General features: G+C 36.7%; 1 protein-coding gene across 1 annotated transcript in view; it reads left to right on the forward strand.

Annotated features, from left to right (window-relative positions):
• Nucleotides 1-23,545, forward strand: part of LOC124293903 (DNA mismatch repair protein MutL-like) — an 80,982-nt gene that overhangs the window by 13,355 nt on the left and 44,082 nt on the right. The window contains exons 3-7 of the mRNA XM_046736826.1: nucleotides 2,145-2,147; nucleotides 9,531-9,658; nucleotides 9,739-9,862; nucleotides 20,956-21,297; nucleotides 21,738-21,898. Coding sequence (XP_046592782.1) covers nucleotides 2,145-2,147; nucleotides 9,531-9,658; nucleotides 9,739-9,862; nucleotides 20,956-21,297; nucleotides 21,738-21,898 — 758 coding nt within the window. The remainder of the gene's footprint in view (nucleotides 1-2,144; nucleotides 2,148-9,530; nucleotides 9,659-9,738; nucleotides 9,863-20,955; nucleotides 21,298-21,737; nucleotides 21,899-23,545) is intronic.

The following is a 23,545-nucleotide window of genomic DNA, read 5'->3' on the forward strand; positions in this document are numbered from 1 at the left end:
AACTTGCAAACTTTAGATTCATTTCCTGGTGCTATATATCCTAACGGCTGGGTTACATAAATGTCTCTATCAATTTCACCATTAAGAAACGCTATTGTTACGTCTAAATGTTTAATCTCTAAATCATATCTTGCTGCATTTGCAAACAGCATCTTCAGAGATGAACATCGTACAAGTGGTGAAAATATTTCTTCATTATCTATGCCTTCTTTTTGTTTGAAGCCTTGAGCAACTAGTCTGGCTTTGTATATTGTCTCTCCTTTCATAGTTTTCTTTTGAGTAAAGACCCATCTTGTGTTAATTAGATTCGCTCCAGCTGGTAAATCTGTTATCATCCAGGTGTCATGTGAGAGTATGGAGTTATACTCCTTTTCCATCGCTTGTATCCAAAGATCAGCTGTTTCACTATTAATTGCCTGTTTATAGGTCTTAGGAATTTCATTTGATTCTGTTCTTGTGTTGAAAGCAGTGTTATAATCTCTGTGCCATATAGGAGTACTTCTTTCCCTTCCAGATCTTCGCAGTTAAAGGTTTAGAGTTTTATTTTCGCTTGATACCGGTCTCATAGATGTTGTTGGGCTGGGTGAAATATCTGAATTCTTTTCTCCCGTTTGATGAGAATCTTGTACATCTTGTGGTATAGGTTCTTCAGTGCTTGCATCTTGAAATTCATCGTTGTCATCAGAGTTTTGTTGATCATGAATTACCTCTTCATCGTGAATGGGTAGCATAACAACTGATTTTGAGTTTATTAGGCTGGATTTTCCATCAAAAACAACATCTCTGCTGAGTATGAATTTCTTCTCTTTAATATTCCATAATTTATAGGTGTTTGAATTTTTACAGTGTCCCATAAATAGACAATCAACAGATCTACTGTCGAATTTGTTGAAAGTCTTAGAGGGAACATGTGCAAATGCTTTGCATCCAAATATTCTTAACTTAGATAAATTTGGTTTCATACCATACCACATTTCATATGGAGTTTTTCCATCTAGTACTTCTTTTGGAGATCTGTTAGATAGGTAGGATGCTGTGGCCACTGCTTCTGACTAGAATTTTGTTTGTACATGTGCATCAGCAAGCATACAACGAGCTTTATCTTATAATACTCTCTTGATTCTATCAGCTCTTCCATTTGATTATTAGTTGCCGGGTATTGAAGTCTGATGATCAATTCCGTTAGTCTGATGATCAATTCCGTTAGTCTTTAATATTTGCATGAATTTAGCATTAATATATTCTCTGCCATTATCACTTCTGATAGCTCTGCCAGTTTTTCCAGTTTCATTTTTAGTATAATTGATAAAATGCTCAAGACAGTTGACTGTATCACTTTTTAGTTTGAGTAGATAGATAAAAATCATTCTGGAATAGTCATCATAAATTGTCATGAGATAACGGTGACCTTCTATAAAGTTAGGTTTTATTTCACAGAGATCCGTATGAACGAGATCTAAGATAGCTTGCGCTTTCTGATAATTTTGTGAGAAAGGATTTTTTACTTGCTTGCCATGGATGCATGTCTTGCAGAACTTCCTTGTTGCATTACTGAAGTTTACTCCCTCAAAAACATTTTTCAGTTGAGACAGGTATTTGTAGTTGAGATGAGCCAGTCTTCTATGCCAGGTCGACAAGTCAGCTTTGCTGGTGGATGTTGATAACAGAACTTGGTTCTTGTTTTCATGATGAGTTGTTATATTTTTCTGGTCTTTCCTATTACTAGGAGCATTTGATACATTTAGTCTGTAAATTCCATCTGTGATTTGATTTGCAGTCATAATAATTTCGTTGGAATGTTTTACTGTACATTGTTCATGTTCAAATAACACAATAGAACCTTTGTTTACTAGGCAACTTATTGATATTAAGTTTAGGACAAGTTTCGGTACATACAAGACATTTTTTAACATTACCTTACAAATTCCATTTGGTGTTTTACAATTAATCATGACATCACCTCGCCAAATACTTTTACTTGGTTTGAGTCTGCCATGGAAATTTGTTCAATTTTGGAGTGACGCAAATTAATAAATTTCGATTTCACAGTACACATTTACCTTGATGCGCCTGAATCTAATATCCACAATTTTGACACATCAGCTTGCTTGTTATTAATAGTTAAAAAACTGAGAAGTGTACAGAAGGTTAAATTAACCGACAAAGCTTCACTGTCGGACTCATCATCATCATCTTCATCCTGGTTGTCATCTTCTTGATCCTCGTATTTGGTAGCAGACGCTGCCTTTGTCCCTTTCGACTTCACTGGACAATCTTTCGCACAATGGCCGTGTCGACAAATATGACACATTATTTTTCTAAGTGCCGTTTTTGACCTTGACTGACCACTTTTTGCCCGCCAGGAATTTTTGGGGGACGTACGTGAATACATACCTCGTATATCAAGTCATTCGGTAGCTTCACGCTGAGCTATTTCTTCAAGTATGCTTTCTTTTACTTTATCAGACGTGATATCCGCTCCTGAATTCTAGCCATATCAAACTGGAACCGCCACATTCGAAAATCGAAAAATTTCCTATAGAATAATTAAGGGCTAATTAGAGGCTGATTAATTGCTCTATTTTCGAATTAAATGCTCCACGTTTTTTGAAAGAAACCTGTGGCGGTGCCAGCTTGACATAAACCTGGAACCGCCACACCGAAAAAAAACGGAAAACAAGTGAAATTTCGGAGAAGTGTTAGGGTTATAATTAAAGGCTAATTAAAGGCTCTTGGAATTGCTCAACTTTAAATTAATTGCTCGGCGTTTTTTAAAAAAAACCTGTGGCGGTGCCAGCTCGAGATGAACCAGACTTAAAAAAAACGGGAACGAGGTCGAATTTCGAAAAAGTGTGAGGGCCATAATTGAAGGCTAATTAAAGGCTCCCGGAAAACCACCCGCTCGAATTAACTGCTCCACCCCCGGGGGTGGAAACCACCAAAAAACTCGAAAAATCGGTGTAACTCTCGGACGCAACAACTTACAGAGTTCGTACGCACGTCAAAATTACTCCAGAATTAAAGGCTCCCGGAAAACCAACTGCTCGAATTAAATGCTTCACCCCTGAGGGGTGGAAACCACCAAAAAACTAGAAAAATCCGTGTAACCTTTGGACGCAGCAACTTACAGAGTTCGTACGAGTGTTAAAATTACTCCAGAATTAAAGGCTCCCGGAAAACCACCCGCTTGAATTAAGTGCTCCACCCCCGAGGGGTGGAAACCACCCAAAAACTAGAAAAATCCGTGTAACTCTCGGACGCAACAACTTACAGAGTTCGTACGCACGTCTAGATTACTCCAGAATTAAAGGCTCTTGAAATTCCTCATCTTTAAATTAATTGCTCGGCGTTTTTTAAAAAAAACCTGTGACGGTGCCAGCTAGAAATAAACCAGACTTAAAAAAAAACGGGAACGAGGTCAAATTTCGAAAAAGTGTGAGGGTCATAATTAAAGGCTAATTAAAGGCTCCCAGAAAACCACCCGCTCGAATTAAGTGCTCCACCCCCGAGGGGTGGAAACCACCAAAAAACTAGAAAAATCCGTGTAACTCTTGGACGCAGCAACTTACAAAGTTCGTACGAGTGTTAAAATTACTCCAGAATTAAAGGCTCCCGGAAAACCACCCGCTTGAATGAAGTGCTCCACCCCCGAGGGGTGGAAACCACCCAAAAACTAGAAAAATCCGTGTAACTCTCGGACGCAACAACTTACAGAGTTCGTACGCACGTCTAGATTACTCCAGAGTTAAAGGCTCTTGGAATTCCTCATCTTTAAATTAATTGCTCGGCGTTTTTTAAAAAAAACCTGTGGCGGTGCCAGCTCGAGATAAACCAGACTTAAAAAAAAACGGGAACGAGGTCAAATTTCGAAAAAGTGTGAGGGTCATAATTAAAGGCTAATTAAAGGCTTCCAGAAAACCACCCGCTCGAATTAAGTGCTCCACCCCCGAGGGGTGGAAACCACCCAAAAACCAGAAAAATCGGTGTAACTCTCGGACGCAACAACTTACAGAGTTCGTACGCACGTCAAAATTACTCCAGAATCAAAGGCTCCCGGAAAACCACCCGCTCGAATTAAGTGCTCCACCCCCGAGGGGTGGAAACCACCCAAAAACCAGAAAAATCGGTGTAACTCTCGGACGCAACAACTTACAGACTTCGTACGCACGTCAAAATTACTCCAGAATTAAAGGCTTGCGGAAAACCACCCGCTCGAATTAACTGCTCCACCCCCGGGGGTGGAAACCACCAAAAAACTCGAAAAATCGGTGTAACTCTCGGACGCAACAACTTACAGAGTTCGTACGCACGTCAAAATTACTCCAGAATCAAAGGCTCCCGGAAAACCACCCGCTCGAATTAAGTGCTCCACCCCCGAGGGGTGGAAACCACCCAAAAACCAGAAAAATCGGTGTAACTCTCGGACGCAACAACTTACAGAGTTCGTACGCACGTCAAAATTACTCCAGAATCAAAGGCTCCCGGAAAACCACCCGCTCGAATTAAGTGCTCCACCCCCGAGGGGTGGAAACCACCCAAAAACCAGAAAAATCGGTGTAACTCTCGGACGCAACAACTTACAGAGTTCGTACGCACGTCAAAATTACTCCAGAATCAAAGGCTCCCGGAAAACCACCCGCTCGAATTAAGTGCTCCACCCCCGAGGGGTGGAAACCACCCAAAAACTAGAAAAATCCGTGTCACGCTTGGACGGAACAAGTTACAGGGTTTCTAGAGGCGTCAAAATCACTCTTTAGTCAACGACTCTCGATACACTGCCCCTACAAATCAAATGCTTCACAGTCCACCCACAAGAGTGTGATTGAGACACGAACTTTACGAATCAACGTAGCAGGTGGATGAAACAGGAACCAGGATTTTCGATGCGAAAAAATTCCCGTGTCGCATGAATTCGTTACAATTTTTGTGTCTTCTACTTTGATTTCAGCATCGTCACCAACGAACGTCATTCCAGCGCAAATGAGGCGTTGTTTTTGCAGTTATTGATTTCACTTGTGTGGATTGCAGGTGAGTGATGGAGATTATTTTCTATGTACCTTTCTCCACACTATAAACATTACTCGTCACCGCCACCGACGTCACCATCACAGGAACTTAGCCCTTTCTTCTCTTTTCAGACGCTATCTAGAAAGATAGACACAATGGTCTAAATTGTGCTACAGGCTTGAGAAAGAGAGTGCGTTATATAAAGAAAACTCCTACTCCAAATTTCAAATCTTCAGAAGCTGCCAATTTTGTTTAAGGCCTGGGAGTCAACGATAGCCGGGTCATTTTGGCAACATCAATTTATTTAATGAATCATCCGTGTAACGTATAATAGTAATATGAACATTCTCCAACGCACCACCGGGACGTGAACGGGAGAGTTTTATTGACGATTAAAAATCAACAAAAAAAAATTCACAGACGCATAAGCGAAAGTGTTCTTACACATTGATTGGAATATAAGAATTTCACAAAATATCGTTTTCCGCCTGAATTTCACGACTGAACTCGTCTTTCACCCATATAAGCAGGCGTAAAAAAATCTAAGAAAATTTGTATTATCAAGGATGAAATTAATTGCGATGCTTTTTTTTATAATAACAAACATGAAAAGAATAGTGTTTCACCTATAAGATACAACGACGGTCGTCCAGGACTGTGAAACTGCGTTGGGCATGCGGCACATGAGCGACGAGGTTAGAACGCTGTATCTCTACCTGCCTTAAAGACGATCGTTGGTGTTCTGAATGATTGGAAGACCATCGTGAAGCTGTTTTTTCCATGTTATACGTTTACTCAGTGAATAAATTCAAACTCTGGCGGATAGTTGTAATAGATCTTTTACCGTAAGAATCGAGACTCAAATATACTGGTAAAATTCGCAAAATTCCACCACTTATGCGGGTGGACGACAAGCGTGTCATGGAATCCAGGCGGAAGATGATATTTTTCTAAGTTTCTTATTTTCCATTCTCTACAAAAATATGTCTATGAATTTTCTGTACGGCGCATCGTTAGCTAGTGATGAAAATCAGAATGAGCCACAAACAATTTTCTCCCATGTAATCCTTATGAAAAATGGAAAAGTGCGATGCGCAACCTCTTAATGTTAAGATTGAGAGCTGAAATTTTGAAAGACGTATTTTCGTGCTGAAATGGAAGTTCTCAAATTTTTTGGAAGTATAAAAAATTACTTTTTTTAAACTATCTAGTTTCATTCAAAATGGTTGTAAAATTGATTATTCGATATTATTATGAATTTGACTTATAGTTAAGACCTCAAGAAACAAGAAGATATTTTTCCAGTATTTTGGGTATTATAAAGTTTTAAGTGGTTTAATGTGCCGCGAATGCAAACGGCTCATGTTTACCTTCAGTGAGGTACGAAAAAACGGAGTATGGTTTCAGGATGAGCGCTTACATAGCTTTACAGCACATGATGTGAATGCCAATATGTCGATATATTGTCGATTGATGTTCCCAACACAGAAGAAAAGTTAAAAATGGCAGTTTTGATTATTTCAAAAACTCTTGCAATTGAAATATTTTCCGAGATGTGCGATGCCATGATGGCTAACATCACGGTCGCCTACACACAATCCACATTCTACTGAAATCATACATGCTGTGAGTACCAATAGCTATTTTGTTGAGTAAAAATGATTTTTGCCTACCGATGAGATTTAATATTAACAATGTGTACTTATAACCAATTACCGGCGAATAAAATTGATGAGTTTTTGATACATAATGGAATTTAACACAGGTCAATTAAATAAATTTACTCGAAGCGCTTGCGCATTGACAAGTTTTTTTTGCTAATTGTCGAAATACCCTCTGTTCTCCTGCACTTTTATGATCATGATTAATTCATATTTTATTACTGATATTTTTATTATTAATTATTACTGATTTACTATTCTGATTCATGGGTGGATTTAATTCAATGGATCAGGGGCGATAACGTCGGAAATGAACCAAGTCAACGTAGAGTGAAATATGTTTTGGATGACGGTGAATGGCTTATACGGGCAGAACACATTATCGTAGCAAAGTTGTGAACGAAGAACAATTTTCAACAATGTTGATACCTGATCCAATAGCACTCCACATTTATACACCAGCGCGAAGTTACGAGCAAAACCAGAAATTACTCTATTTAAAATTGTCTCGGGAATCATGGATTGAAACGGGGTATCATGATTCCTGATAGCGACGAAGTAGTGAACTTTACTGCAAAACGGTCCCGTGAAACTTGAATTCTTTTATACTACTAACAGCACAGAATGATCGGTTTGATCGTTGACAGAACAAGACATCAACTGAACACTTGAGAATTTTGTGTACCCTGAAATTCACTCAAATTTCTCTGCTGATTTTTGTGGGGCTTGTGTTGTTGAAAATTCTTCTGTTGTCAGAGACGATTCAATAATGCATTGTTTTGAAGTGACCGAAATCTGGAAATTAAAACGGATTACGTCAACTTGTATGGATTTTCTGAAACACAAACTTTTGGACTGTGCAGCGGAGAGCCTATGATTGAGAGATTAATGTAACGCCTCCAAAGACCATCTAACTTAATCCGTCCAAGAGTAACACCGATTTTTCTGGTTTTTGGGTGGTTTCCACCCCTCGGGGGTGAAGCACTTAATTCGAGCGGGTGGTTTTCTGGAAGCCTTTGATTATGACCCTCACACTTTTTCGAAATTTGACCTCGTTCCGTGTTTTTTTAAGTCTGGTTTATCTCGAGCTGGCACCGCCACAGTTTTTTTTTTAAAAAACGCCGAGCAATTAATTTAAAGATGAGGAATTCCAAGAGCCTTTAATTCTGGAGTAATTTTGACGTGCGTACGAACTCTGTAAGTTGTTGTGTCCGAGAGTTACACGGATTTTTCTAGTTTTTGGGTGGTTTCCACCCCTCAGGGGTGGAGCATTTAATTCAAGCGGGTGGTTTTCCGGGAGCCTTTAATTCTGGAGTAATTTTGACGTGCTTACGAACTCTGTAAGTTGTTGCGTCCGAGAGTTACACCGATTTTTCGAGTTTTTTGGTGGTTTTCACCCCCGGGGGTGGAGCAGTTAATTCGAGCGGGTGGTTTTGCGGGAGCCTTTAATTAGCCTTCAATTATGGCCCTAACACTTTTCCAAAATTCGACCTCGTTCCCGTTTTTTTTTAAGTCTGGTTTATCTCGAGCTGGCACCGCCACAGGTTTCTTCTAAAAAACGCCGAGCAATTAATTTAAAGATGAGCAATTCCAAGAGCCTTTGATTAGCCTTTAATTATGACCCTAACACTTTTCCGAAATTTCACTTGTTTTCCGTTTTTTTTCGGTGTGGCGGTTCCAGGTTTATGTCAAGCTGGCACCGCCACAGGCTTCTTTTAAAAAACGCGGAGCATTTAATTCGAGAATAGAGCATTTAATTAGCCTCTAATTAGCCCTTAATTATTCTATAGGAAATTTTTCGATTTTCGAATGTGGCGGTTCCAGCTTGATATGGCTCTGAATTCTTCAGTGCCATCATCATTGGACGATAATACTCGGGTAACCCCATCAGCAACAGCATAGCAACAATTTTGTCTGGAACTGCCATATTTGAGTTTTTAGCCTGTTCGCTGCATTTAGTTCCTTGGCAATATACTCTTGTACTGTTTCACAGTCTTCTAATTTCGTGATGCACAGATCAGTTAACATATTACAGACACTGAAAATCGCTTGATCATCATATACAAGTTTCAGTTTTTCCCATATTTGTTTTGCTGAATCTGTCTTGTCGAAATGTACTCGAACATTCGGCTCAACTGCCATGATCAACCGCGATCTTACTTCAATGTTATGATCTTCATCGGTATCTAGATCTCCCGTAGTTGATTGTTCAATAACATTCCAGAGTCTTTCAAGGTGCAAATATGCCTCCATGGACATAGCCCAATCATGATAATTATCCTGTCCAGTCAGTTTCTCAATCGACTGAAATAACGAATTATGTGATCGGGATGCCATATTGTCCTTCAACGGTCGCTGGTCATCACACGCGTCTCTGAGCAAGAAATAAGAGTTCCATTAACTTTGCTTGTGCACTACTCAATTATTGTTTTCCTTGGTAAAGGCCCATAACCTGTTGCAACTAATGCATTGACGACCAAGGGTGGAGGATTAGAAAATGAATACACAGAACTAGAACTGACTTGGATGTATTCAAGGTGTCATAGAAATATTAAACTATAAACAGAGTTGTTGTGGAAGCAGAGTAACTACTCTGACAATACTCACATCACGACTGACCTCCTAATTCATCAGCTCATTCTTACACCTCTATGACACACTCACACGCACACATGCATACATTATACAAAGTATCATATTGCTTGTAACAATATTTATAACACGATCTTACAGCACTACATCACATTTGTGTAACACTTCAGGAAATATATTTGTGAAGCCTCCTTTGCATAGGACTGGTTTATAAATTCATTTACCTTTTACTTCCGCTGCGTTGAACATACTATTTCCTAACTCACACAGGACGACTTACGGTGAACAATGATATCCGTTCGTTACCCCGATGCCAAGATATGGAAGTGAGGCCATGCTTACCTGGATCCAATGTTTGCGAATTTAAGTTTAAAAGAGAGTTGTTCAACGTAATAGAGGTAAGAAATAATGATAGTGGTTTTGATCCACAAATTTGCGTGGTGAAAATAAAATATTCATATTTCCCTAAAATCTACAGGTTGTGAAGCAAATCAACGATAATTTCATAGTTGCAGTTGCCCTGAACCAAGATGACATCGCCTTGCTATTGATTGATCAGCATGCGATTCATGAAAGGATTCGTTATGAAGATTTGCTGAAAGGTATTGGTAAATTCGGCTTTCGTTAAAGCGTATATTATCAACGTTGTTTAAAATAAAGATGAACGCTCAAGTTGACCCTCATACAATGATAAAAGTTTTGCACTGAATAGGTTGGGGCTAGTTGAGCCTGGAACATACAATTTTCTGCAAGGATTCTTTTTCACTCTGCTTTCGTACACGCTTTGAACTGCCTACCTAACTTCGGTTCTCTGATACATTTCATCCACCACAATTTGAAATCAATCTATCATTACGTTTCAATATATTTCCATACTCCAATAAATCTCCAAGTGTTGTTTTATTCTCATAAATCAAATCATCTAAAACATATGAATCACCAACTTCTATTTCATTATCAATTATGATAAATGCAGACGTGTGCGAGAAAAACCAAGTCACGCTGTATTCCTTAAAGCTATACATCAAAGCGTTGGATTTTTTCTTTTTTTGTATTCACCGTTTCTTACTGCTCAATTGTCATAAATGTTTGAATAATTATCGGTTAATAACTTCAAACATTTTTAACTCAAACCAACCCACTCTCAGATAAAAATTTCCGCGGCGTAATTTATCGATTTCCGCTTAAAGTTTCGAACCTCCATTGCAAACAATCACGGCGGATTTTCGAATTAAAACACAAAATTAAAGATTGATATACAACGCCATTTTACGCTTTTTTTTTAGATGTAAGCAATACATAAAAGTCTGAAAATTGTGACGATCTGTTTTTTTATTATTACAATTTACAGCTACATTGGATGAACTATCGACTTGTGTATTCTCAATAGCAAATAGTCAATCTCAATGCAAATCATGAACACGTTCAACTACAAGACACATTCGTTCTCGTACCAAATAAATAAATGAATTAGGGATGTATAATGGTAAAGAAAAGAAATAAGATGAAAAAATAAATTATTAAAAAAAAAACACTCATTCATCCATCTATTCGCTCTCAAGATTAAAATAACGAATAAATAAATCAAAGGTGTATAAATAAAATGGTAAATAGAAATCATTAAAAAATTATTCATTCATCCATCCATTCATTTGCAAGATTTAAAATACACTCCCCACACACAAAATATTCATATAAAAATGTCTTGGTTTTCTTCCCATTCCATTGCGTGCTAATGCTTTACGTTCATGCAACTTTTGTTCTGTCTGTCGTCGTCGAAGCTCGTTTCATAATGTTCATTTTCGTAGATGTATTTTTCAATTCATGTTATTTGACCAGGAAAAGAGAAAGAGAAACCATGACTACCAGACACTCTGCTATTCGTACGGCGTCTTATCGTCGAATGCTTCCCGCGTTACCGCGAAACCCGTCCCCCACATCATCGTCGCCCCAAACGTCACATCTGGCTTATCACCGTACTACCTTAACTATATGACTCTTACAAAGTTTTCAACCTTGATTCAATGTGGGTTGAATTTTTATTCACTTATTATTCATTTGTTTTTTAGGATCATTTGAAATGAAACTGAGAGATGTATACAAAATTTCGAAATGTGTCAGTGAAATTCATTTTCAATGGTTCTAACCTTCTAACGAGGTTTTCTATTCTGAATCTGTTGTGGAAAAGAGATTTATTATTAACAAGCAGCAATCAGAACTAGCCCTATACCCACAGGAGACGTTAGTTTCTTTACTTACACGTACTATTATACATTATAAAAATAAAATACCAATTTTCAATACCAAAACCTGAACTAAAATTGAATGACTTTCGACACAATGTTGCACGTTTAAAACGTGTTGCAGATTGTAGTCGATACTGCCAACCGCGACGTACTAGTGCTTGTCAGGCACAGGCCAAGCAATAGAGCAGTAAATAAGTGATTGTGTAATAAAAATATTAACAGAATTCCGGCTGTGCCATCACACGAAAGGCAATTTCCAATTGTATTTTGTGTAAAAAAAAAATACATACGAAATCTTTGTTTTTTCAAAAATTACTGCTCTGTCATGTTTGTAGCTTGTAGCGCAATCCCTTCAGATGAAAGTAGTGATTGGCATGTTCTTTATTTGTGCACAAGTCAGGCGCTGTCACATGAATAGTTGTTGCGCAAATGCGATTTCAATTTTTGAATGCCCCATCTTGCAGTGTGTCTGGATACATAATTAACGGTCGGATTTTGAATTTCCTAACAGAGTTTGAAAGTAGAAGTATAATACATCAAAACGTATATTCGAATTTTGCGTTGAAATGCTGCGAAATAGGTAAAAAATACTTGCAAACGTGACTGAAAACGGACTAGCACGCGAAAGCGGTTGAGTAGTGGGGGTAGAACGGCAGACGTTTAGAAGCGCGTATACCAGGAATCTCTTGAAATTTAGAAATCAACTGCGGATGCGCCGAATAATTCGGGCTCATTGGTCGGCGAAATCTTCCCGCAACGATATTTTGGTTTACGAAGCTGAAAGTCAACGTACACAAAATGTGACAAGATTTGTGAATCTCTCGCGCGTAAAGAAGCGGATAGACGTTATGTTATTATTTATTTTCAATTAGCTTGAATTGTCTAAGAAGAATAGTATCGTTGAGCAATACCGTGGTCGATATCAGAAGATATTTAATCGACGCTCTTAAGGCAATAGGTTTGGCTTGTGTGGATGAGTGAGAGATAACAGAGACATAGGTGCGCTCAGCACCTCTTTTGAGTAACTAGATGTAAGTTGGTGTAACGAGTTTGTTGCCTGTGTGTATCAGTACAAACCATTGGAAGCGACATATACTTGAACAAATACAGTTTCTGTTATACACAAAATTAACCTGTTCCTAAACAAAAACTCATCAATTCCTACATTCTGTGATAACAGACGCGATAAGGGTTTTAATGGAAAAACAAATATTAAATGCTACAGAAATTGGGTTAGTTATTTAATGAAAGAAGAAATCTGAAGTTACATGTGGAACGTCATTAACAAGTAGGAGTCTGTAAAAACTGAGGCAGGTTAGTAAAAACAACGTTCATTGTAAAAAGATTCTTCATTCACGTAAACTTAAAAATAAATGGTTTGTTGATACACTACAGATCACGGTTTCCGAATATTTGATCATTGTACTTTTATCGAGCCAATAGCAATAAGTTTGTTATTTAATTGATGCTGCCAATTCATGCTACCGAGGAATCACTTTGTGCACCATTGTAATTCAAGCATTATTATTGACCAGCATTATTTTCCAAATTTTACACCATTCAATTTGGTATCTTATTTTGAAGCTTGCTTTTACTCTCTTTGGTATTAAATTCAGATGAATAGTGTTTCAAGTCTTGTATTAGATTGAAAGATAAATTTTTCCAAATAACTGAACCAATCTAAACCTAAAAACGTTGAATAATTTCAGTTGGAGATGTCTTTACAGTTGATCTTAGTTGACGGTGTTATCTGAGTAGTTAGTCGCAGCCATCATACATGCTTGAGTCTCGTTCAACCCCAGCAAAGTCTAAAGAATGTATTTACTTACCAGTACACGTAGCGTTGCAATTAATCGCTTGGTCTACAATAGAATTTACTTGCTTGCTAAGTTTTTTATTATGAATCTGGATCAGGGAGTTATTTTGCAACTTATCGAAATTTTAAAACCAGATTCAATTTTACACTCTTGAAGGGGTCCTACGCTGAGACTGAAAGTCCAAGAATGTTAATTGCAATTACTTCTGCATTTCAGGTTAGCACTGTCTGAACAGAATAAATCTCATCCGGATGTTAGAAATAGAACCTGAAACACAGAAGTTATCCAGTGGCAAGTGGCGAAAATCAGAAATTTTTAAATGATTCCTGCGAAACAGGGATTATTTTTAAATATCCATATTACAAGTTGATGTTCGAAGCACTATGACGTAAATATTGTATCGAATTGGATTGAATCTATTGTTCCTGAATAACAGCAACTAGGAGATTATTTGAGAATATGTTTTCATGACTGTGTTGAAAATTAGATATTCATCTGTTTTAAAGGAACAAGGGACACATCTTGCATCTGATTCAAGACGTGTATCATTTAAGGGTTAATAAATCAAATATCACAGAATATTCAATTTTAGTATTGGGTCCCCTTCGCTTATTGAATCGGACATTGTCGTAAAGTTGTAAAATAAACTCTGATAATTATTGGAACATTTCTAGTATTATTAACAATAATTTATTAATCGGAACAAATACATTGACTATAAACTATTACTAAATTTGGTTGAACTAAATTCGAGAAAAAAGAGATTCACAATTTTGTTACAGATAGCAAGATATTCCAATTTCTTGAAAGATTGGTTTGATGTCTTTCATTTTCAAAAGTCGTAAAATTTAATGTTACGTCCTGAAATTACGAGAGAGCGAGAAAGTTACTTAGAAGATACGTTTCAAGCGATTCTAAATTGAAATAAACCCTAAATCCTACAACTTTTTTCGCCAACCAACTAAAGTGGCGATGATCTCTGTGCGTGTGATGAATTGGATAGGAGAACATATCAGTGAATAGCAGAGATGCAATTATATTAGCTTTATTTCCTGTCAATAGTAAAAAATTTAATTGTTATTTCTAATGTATGAAATCATAGAAATGATTGAATAAAGTCAGCCCACCTACCTGCTTCGTTTCTTCCAAACACCCTACATTCAAACAGATTTCTTATTTCAGTCGAAGAAATGAATTTTCAAAGAGTGTATATTGTCCTGGAATATAGTAATACAAAAAATTCTCTATTGCTTGGCCTAACAATTCAGAGAACAAAACACTACAGCAAACGTCAGGCAGGAGCGGGGGAAGGTATAAAATATCTAGTTCGCTGTTCATGCGTTATCAGTCGATCAACATTGCATTTCGGTATGTTATTCGAAATTTCAAATTGAATATGACCAATCGTATTGCTTTATTTGCAAGAGCCTGAAGGGATATGAAAGCTACGTGGCCGCCGCTTAGTACCCGCCTCGCCCTCATGTGGTCCCTAAATAGCTTCGTAGCACCCCCCACCCGTGTCTCCTAAATGAACGACGTGGTTTATAAACGGTTCCTAAGTTTATTATGATAAATGTTCAAGAAGTGATAAGGCACGTGGAATTGTATATCAGTACGTAGTAGATTTTGAGATTTTGATAATGAATATGAAAATTGATGTTTTGCTCGTTTGAGAAAAGGACTTGGAATATTATATCTCTTGAAACATGGAATAGAAGTTGACTTGTCAAAATGTCTTCTACGAATATACTTGATAAAAGTCGAAGTACAATAATTATTGATGAGAATTGGAATAGAAGTTACAATTATAGCCGTCAAAAATGAATTTCACTGGCATTCCTATTTCATATTGGAAGTCCTATAGGAAATAGTTCGTTTTATTTCATTTCGGGTTCTGCTGGAATAGTTAATAGTAAATCAAAAAAGGTCATTTGTAGAAAAAACATAGAAATTAAAAAGAAAAATTAATTTTGGAATCTTTAATTTTTAATTTTATTATGAAAATAACGATACGAATAAAATGTAACGACACGGGTTCGATAGATTTATTGTTTGAACGAATGCGACTATTCGTTTCAGTGTGCGATTTGGTATCAATCATGTCAAGACGATTCGTATCCATATTGATTCGCATTAAAGTGAATTACAGTTGTCCCATGAAATGTCAAACATTTGCAATATTGGAGAATGGAAACTTTTCTAAATCGTTATCACAATATGTTATAATTATAACAACATATAACAGAATTGTATTTGGTAATTCTGAAAAAAGACGCATAAGTCTCATGTTCTGAATACCTCGCCGCAATTTTCAGAATTGGAACTATTTTTCCATCATTCTGTACCTCATTACAACCAGCGCACAACTTTCTGAAAAAATATTTGATATTTTACCGTTTCTTCTTAGGATAATCCACAATAATAATATTGATAATGGCTATGACAATGATAATGATAATGTAATGTAATGTAATGTAATTTATTGAAAAGGCCGTAGGACGTAATCCTCTAACGGCCAAAAGCAAATACAAACATACAGAGTGTACACAATATTTTGAAAATAAAAAGAATACAATTCAAAATAATAATAATAATGCAAACAAAATCCAATTGCACTTGGTCAACACAACGCACAACACATGCTTAAAGTTCAGCACGCTCAATAGCCAGTAAGTAGTTATAGCAACTTGTCTTAAATATTGCTAGTGATTCAGCTGCTGTTATCGATGGTGGCAAAGAATTCCAAAAGGAAGTGCCAAAAACCAAGAAGGAGTGCTGAAGGATTGAGGTCCGTGGAATCGGCGCAATAAGTGTGTCAGTTCGATTATTGTGCCTATGCCTCGCGATGTTGTGGTTTGTCCTAATTTGATCCGTCAAGAGAGCATTCTTATTTAACCCTTAGCGTCACACATTTTTCCTTACTTACTATCGACTTGAAATTTTTTACTCGAGGGTTTTTGGGGTCGCTGATTACGAATCTGCACTCAAAATTTGAAAATTCAAGATGGCGGATTCAATACGGCGGACCAAACGTGCAAAAACTCGTTTGACGAGAGCGAAAGTTGGTACTCAGGGGTTTTCAGGGTCGCTGATTACGAATCCGCACTCAAAAGTTAGAAATTCAAGATGGCGGATCCAATATGGTGTACCGAAAATGTAAAAAGTCGTTTGACGGGAACGAAAGTACTCAGGTACTCAGGGTTGGTACTCAGGGGTTTTTGTGTTCACTTATTACGAATATGCACTCAAATTTTGGAAATTTCACATGGCGAATCTAATACGGCTGGCTACAAATACGGATGTCATTTGACGAGAGAAAAAGTTAATAGTTGTGGGATAATTATTGCTCGGTTTCCAGCAATTTTTGAAGGATTCACTGAGTTGGTCCAGTAGAGGTCACACTTCGTATGATTTATAATAATTAGGCGTAGCCTTTTTAGGTTCTACACTATCATGAGAAGTACATATATATATTATTTAGAAAAGAGTTTTCATTAGTCCAATGGTTCTGTGTGGCCTCTTATCACTCAATCAGTGAAAACAAATTTTCTCGAAAAATTGGTGGATTTTGTTATATTTTATATCTGGGTGCTAGACTGGTTTGCTATACTAGATCTGTAATTTTGAATTTCGTAATTCAAACGACGAATTCGTAATCAATGCCTATGAAAAAAGTACAAATTATACCGTATAAAGATATACTTAGAAGTTATGCAAATAATGAAATTGACTAAAAACGTTGTCATCATTCAGTAACATATAAAATATTGTTAATTATTCCCTGAAGACTAACCTGATATAAAGCAGTGACCCGAAAAATAAATTCTTAAAAATCATTATAAGGATATGCTACGAAGTCTTCCAACTAATTAAAATTGAAAAAAAATTATATTTATCCTGTAGCATCTGGAATACTGTTCACTATCTAGCGGAGAACGCTTCAAATATTTATAAATCATCATTATCTGTGTTTTGCGAAATGGAAGTCGCTGATATTCCCAGTGACGCGGAGTCTATGGATGAGCTTGTTGATTCAGATTCCGATGAGGATGGGGTGGATGATATGCAGGTAGAAAATGAGAATATAGAAGAGAATGCAAGTGATAATGATGATGAGGATGAAGGAGAATGTTCTGGCGGTATAGTATGGACGAAAAAGAGAAAACAGAGAACAGACAGACCATTTAATGCTGATTTTGGGCCAAATATCCCAGATAATATAAAATCTCCATTGGATATATTTTTATGTCTTTTTCCTGGAGACATTTTGAATTTGATCGTTCAACAAACAAATATTTACATACAGAATAAATCACGGGATGAGCAAAACCAAAGAAGAATTACAAATTTTTTTGGGAATTAATATTCTGACGAGGATAAAAAAATTACCTTTTTACCGTGATTATTGGTCAGTCGACCCGAAATTGAACGATCCATTTATTAGTTCATTGATGCCTCTCATTCGATTTGGATTCATTCTCGGAAATTTACATCTTTCTGACAATAGCAAAGAACCTAAAAGAGGTGAGCCACATAACGATAAATTATATAAGTTGAGGCCACTAGTCGATAAACTCCAAGAAACTTTCAAAACATACTGGAAACCAAACAAATATCAGTCGATTGATGAATCTATGATCAAATTCAAAGGCAGCCTAAAGCAATACATGCCAGCTAAACCGATAAAACGTGGATACAAATGTTGGGTTCGCGCAGATGAATCTAGTTACGATGTAAATTCCAAATTTATACAGGTAAAGCGGAAAGTTCTGAGAAACAGTTAGGATTACGAGTTGTCAAGGATCTGATACGTGAACTTCTTGGTAAGAATCATCACGTATACTTTGACAACCTTTTTACCGGTGTTGATCTGTTGCTTTCACTAAAAAAAAAAAAAAATTATTTGCATGTGGAACTGTATATTTTAATCGTACTGGATTGAATGAACTGGAAAAATATAAAAAACATTTTAAAAAATTAAAAACAAAAACCACAAGAAAATTTTAAAATATGAAAAACAACGAAAATTAAAAATAAAAACCCTAAAAATTTTAAAAATATAAAAAATACAAAAAAAAGTTAAAACATAAAAACCATTAAAAAAATATTGAAAAACCAAAAAAAAAATGGAGATAATAACCGCCACGTCCTCGTTCGTGTCTCCGGGTTCGACTAAGAGCGGTTCTCTTTTTTAGTTTTTTCTTCTATCGTTTGACCTTCGCAAATCATAAAACCCAAGATTTTTTCCGTACTTTCAAATCAATTGCAATCGTTCTGCGGTCATAAAATCCGTCATTTGAAGTGTACAGCCGCCATATTGTGTCCGCCATTTCTTATTTTGCAAATCTGAAAACGGATATGTAATCACCGACCCCGAAAACCCTCTTCCCATACTTTTAAATCAATCAAAATCGTTTTGTTGTCGTAGAATCGGTCATTTAAAGTGTACAGCCGCCATATTGTGTCCGCCAATTTGAATTTTGCAAAATCTGAAAACGGATTCGTAATCAGCGACCCTAAAAACCCCCGCCTACCAAAAATCGTAAGGATACTCTTAAAACTATCTTCAACAATACATTTTTTCTAAAAAAAAGTGCTATTTTTCAGAATTTGTTAATTTATATAAACAAATTAACGAAACATAAAAACAATTTGAACATAAACTTTTATCCTCTAACATATCAAGATCACAAAAAAATAACCCGGTTAAATCGAATAAAACTACTCTAAAATCGTAAAAACGGGTTTTAAAACAGGTGGCATTCTGGAATGCCACTATGCCACTAAGGGTTAAGACCAGCATCCCATAATAAATGCAACCCATCAAGTAAAGCCAACGATTAAATGGCGAAAGCCACCCAAGATCAAGCCGCGGTCCATTGACGTGTTCTCCAAGCGGCTTTCGCAACACAAGATGCACACAGTTATTCAGAGTAACCTTCAACTTCTTCTCAAGACTTTGATTTACGTTGGTAAGAGCCACCGCCCAGTAATCGAAAATAGGGAGCACCAAACCAGTTACTAATTGACGCTTTAACGTTCAAGTCATTAACCGACTGACGAAGACGATATAGCACTTTCGACACTGATTTACAAGTCTTACCAACCTGATCAACCCACGATAGTCTCTGGTCAATTAAAACCCCGAGGTATTTGAAACTAACAACGTACTCAATATTTTCATTACCCAAAACAATACTCGGTATCTGATCCAGCTTGACCAAGTTAACATTGAACGGACTGCCTAATATCGTAGCCGTTGTCTTGGTGGCATTAATCTTGAGCTCATTTAATCGACACCACTCCGCCACCGCAGCAAGATCTTCATTCATCCTTCCAATTGCATTATCTAAGTCAGTAATTTTACATGTTAAATAGATAACACCATCATCTGCAAAAAAGATATAACTGCAATATCGTAGACACGTAAGAAGATCATTGATAAACAGTGAGAATAATAGCGGGCCAAGAACACTTCCCTGACTCACTCCTGCAAGGCAATTACTCCATGTAGACAGCTCTGCACCATCTCTTACAGCATGTCTTCTTCCAGTCAAATACCAATATACCCAGTGAATAACTTCAATCGAGAATCCAAGATTACAAAGTTTAGTCAGCAACAGCAAGTGATTAACAGAATCAAATGCTTTCGTTAAGTCCAAATACACTGCTATAGTGACCAACTGCTCATCAATACCAAACCTAATATCATCAACAAACTTTAAAACAGCAGTTTGCGTACCCATTTCGGGCCGGAAACCAGTCTGACGTTGATCCAGCACATCGTAGTCATTTAGATATTTAATGATCTGGTCAAGCACAATATGTTCACAGATCTTTGACATCGCACACAAAATGATAATGATAATAATAATAATAATACACATGATAGTAATAAAAAATTGTATGCATGGAGTCCACGCACGACAGAAGTGAAACTTATTGCTGATTGATTGTAAATAGAGATGCATTATTAGTATTTTTTTATTCGGCAAGAAATAATAATTGGTAATAGTGAGAATGCGGGTATGATCTGAAATGAAAAATGTGGTAGCACCAATGATTAGCCGTTACGAAAACTGAGGAATACACAAACATAGGCAGCATTACGAAAATTCAGTAGCATCACTGCTGCGTCATTTCTACCCCTCCCTTGCCTTTCCCCTTCCCGTTCAATCGCTCACGCATGCATCGGAATGGCGTCACCGCGGAGGCACTCTACTCCGCTCCCGGTCACCCCAACTCGCACCTAGTCATTCCCCTTACGCGGTCTTAATTTTCATAACGCCAGAAAAGTATTGCCCCCTCAGCAAGGAAGTTTCACTTTAATACGTACATAATGTAGAGGTCCGGTGTCAAGGAAAGAGTATTAAAATGTGTTTTATTATTTAAGACACGTGACCAGTCTTCCGAGCGTACAGATATATTGTGAAGAACATAGACTAGATACTCGTATATATAATATAAATGGACAGAGAACTCACAACTTATTTTAGGGTCTACTTAATAACAAGTTAGATTGTCCGACTCAACACATAACCATTTGAATTCATACATTTAGTATTGTTCTTCTCATGATTGGAATGTTGTCCGCACTTTTTCAACTTTTTCATAAAATGATATGACTTTCAGGTTACACCGTCGAAAACCAGAGATTGTTTACATCCACCAAACTGACCATACCAATGATTATTGATGACCTGCCAAGCCATTTTTCGGAGCAAATTGCAACACATCTAAAAAAAATAGAAGCATTTGGCATTGGGCTGAATTTAGAAAACAGGGATCGTTTAGTTGTAACAAGTATACCAACATGCTTTGACAGAATAATGTTGAATCATAGTCGTACTGAATTGGAGCATACAGTTCGAAAGCTTCTGTTCGAGATATTGGATAATTTGGACTGCAACTATATGCCAAATGCTAATCTACCAATGATTATTCACCAAGCCATTGCAACGGAAGCTTGTCACGGTACGGTAACTTATTCTATTTATAGTTTATTCAAATCCATATCATGTTACCTTCTTGCCGACCATTTTGAAAGTTAGATATATAATAATCAGATATTTTCGGGACGATCAGTGTCCTAATTTTGAAAATCATACCTGATAGATATACGTCATTTCAAATTTATTTTACCGGTCCCTGAGATCCGGCTAATTATGCGAAAAATTCCGCATGGTTTAATATTCTCCATAATCGTTCATTCCTAGCTTTTCAATGCAGGCGCCTTCTAATGACTAAAATCATGATTTTTCAGTTTTTTCTCATTAGTTTATTTGTAGCCGGACTACTTTGTCTATAGAGATCATCGAATGTAATATCTTAATCCGTGTTGGTTTATGTTGAATATCTTTACCTTTCTGCGTAGCCCCATAAGTCGGTTCGGAATAATCTAAAAATGTTTTCAGGAGCAATAAAGTTCGGAGAAAAGCTGGACATCGACCAATGCACCAAACTTCTTCAATCCTGGATACATACAAAGGCACCAAGTCGATGTGCCCACGGTCGTCCGTGTGTGATTTTACTGTTGAAGCTCAAGCAATCAGAGATCCAAATGCCAATTTTAAAGGTAAAGAATTAATTATTGCATAAAACGATTTCCTCACCTAGGTACTGTTAAATTTGCTCAGTGCTGTAGGAGGATTGAATATTCGGGAATAATAAAAATGCACACGTATTTATCAGTGGAAAATATAGTAATGTAATATTCGTTTATTCTTTGATTGCTCTGAACAACGTTCTTCATAAGACTAACGAGTAGACGGGAGATCACACATCTCTCGGCTACTCTCACGCTTCTATCCGTGACATTAGTTCGCACATATTTCGCCCAATCATGTGTGTGCTCGCGTAAGAGCGCACTTCTTTAAAAAAAAGTTTGACAACCTTTATTCAACAGGTGAGGGATTCTCCGTCAACTCGGCTACTTTTTTTTCGACCATCTCAGATCTGCCCCATAATTGGGTATATCAAAGTACTACTAAAAGGTACTCTGTGTGAATTTTTTCAGATTTTTTAATTCATTATTTGAGAAATTGCCGTTTTTTTTCAAATGAATATATCTCGGAAACTTGAAGTAATTGAAAAAAAAATGACTCCACACAAAAGTTGTAGTTTCTTGTTAGCTTTCGAGAGGAATTTTTGAAAAAAATTTTACGTTCCGGTATCGCTGATTTTTTACCAAAAAAGGAAGAAATTATTTTTTTTATTCAAAAAGGACCCTTTTTTTTGGCTGAAAAAATTACAGAGTCTTCCAATATGTGTGACAATATCGCCGAAAAAACGCCAGAGTGGCACGGATCGAGGTTTTAGGATAAACAAAATGAATTCTCACAAATTCGGTTGAGGTTCCGGTATAAAAAAATTGATTTGTAACTTCTTCATTTTTTTTACCCTAGAACCTCGATCCGTGCCACTCTGGCGATTTTTTTGGCGATATTGTCACACATATTGGAAGACTGTAATTTTTGTCAGCAAAAAAAAGGGTCCTTTTTGAACAAAAAAAATAATTTCTTCCATTTTTGGTAAAAAATGAGCGTTACCGAAACGTAAAATTTTTTTCACAAATTCCTCTCGAAAGCTAACAAAAAACTACAACTTTTATGTAGAGTCATTTTTTTTTCAGTTACTTCAAGTTTCCGAGATATATTCATTTGAAAAAAAAAACGGCAATTTCTCTAATAATGAATTAAAAAATCTGAAAAAACTCACATAGCGTACCTTTTAATAGTACTTTGATATAACTAATTATAGGGCAGATCTGAGATGGTCGAAAAAAAAGTGGCCGAGTTGACGGAGAATCCCTCAGGTACAACTCCGTAGCGATTTTTGCCATGTTTCACTTTTTTTTCTTGTTATTGACAAATGAAATTGAATGATTATTCCTATTGGTGATTGTGAATTCATGCCAGGGGTATTGAAAATTTTCTTGTAACAATACAAATTTATAATATTTCTTACGATAATTTATTCACTCACTAATTACAGCATGATGTACTGTTGTGACACCTTGAACTGCATGAATTACCACTTTTTGAGTATGCACATTCTTTTGTTTGACGCTTTCGCATTTTGCTTTTCTAAATTTGCACTTTCTGCATTTTGAAATTCCATAATTCTAACAGCGTTACAATTTTCTATAAATATCACATGAAAACCACTTTCCCGAAAATACCTCGTTTTCATGACGTTTTATTGCAGCGGCTTAATGTTTTAA

Source organism: Neodiprion lecontei, chromosome 1 (genome assembly GCF_021901455.1).
Source record: "Neodiprion lecontei isolate iyNeoLeco1 chromosome 1, iyNeoLeco1.1, whole genome shotgun sequence".
Taxonomy (NCBI): Eukaryota; Metazoa; Arthropoda; class Insecta; order Hymenoptera; family Diprionidae; genus Neodiprion; species Neodiprion lecontei.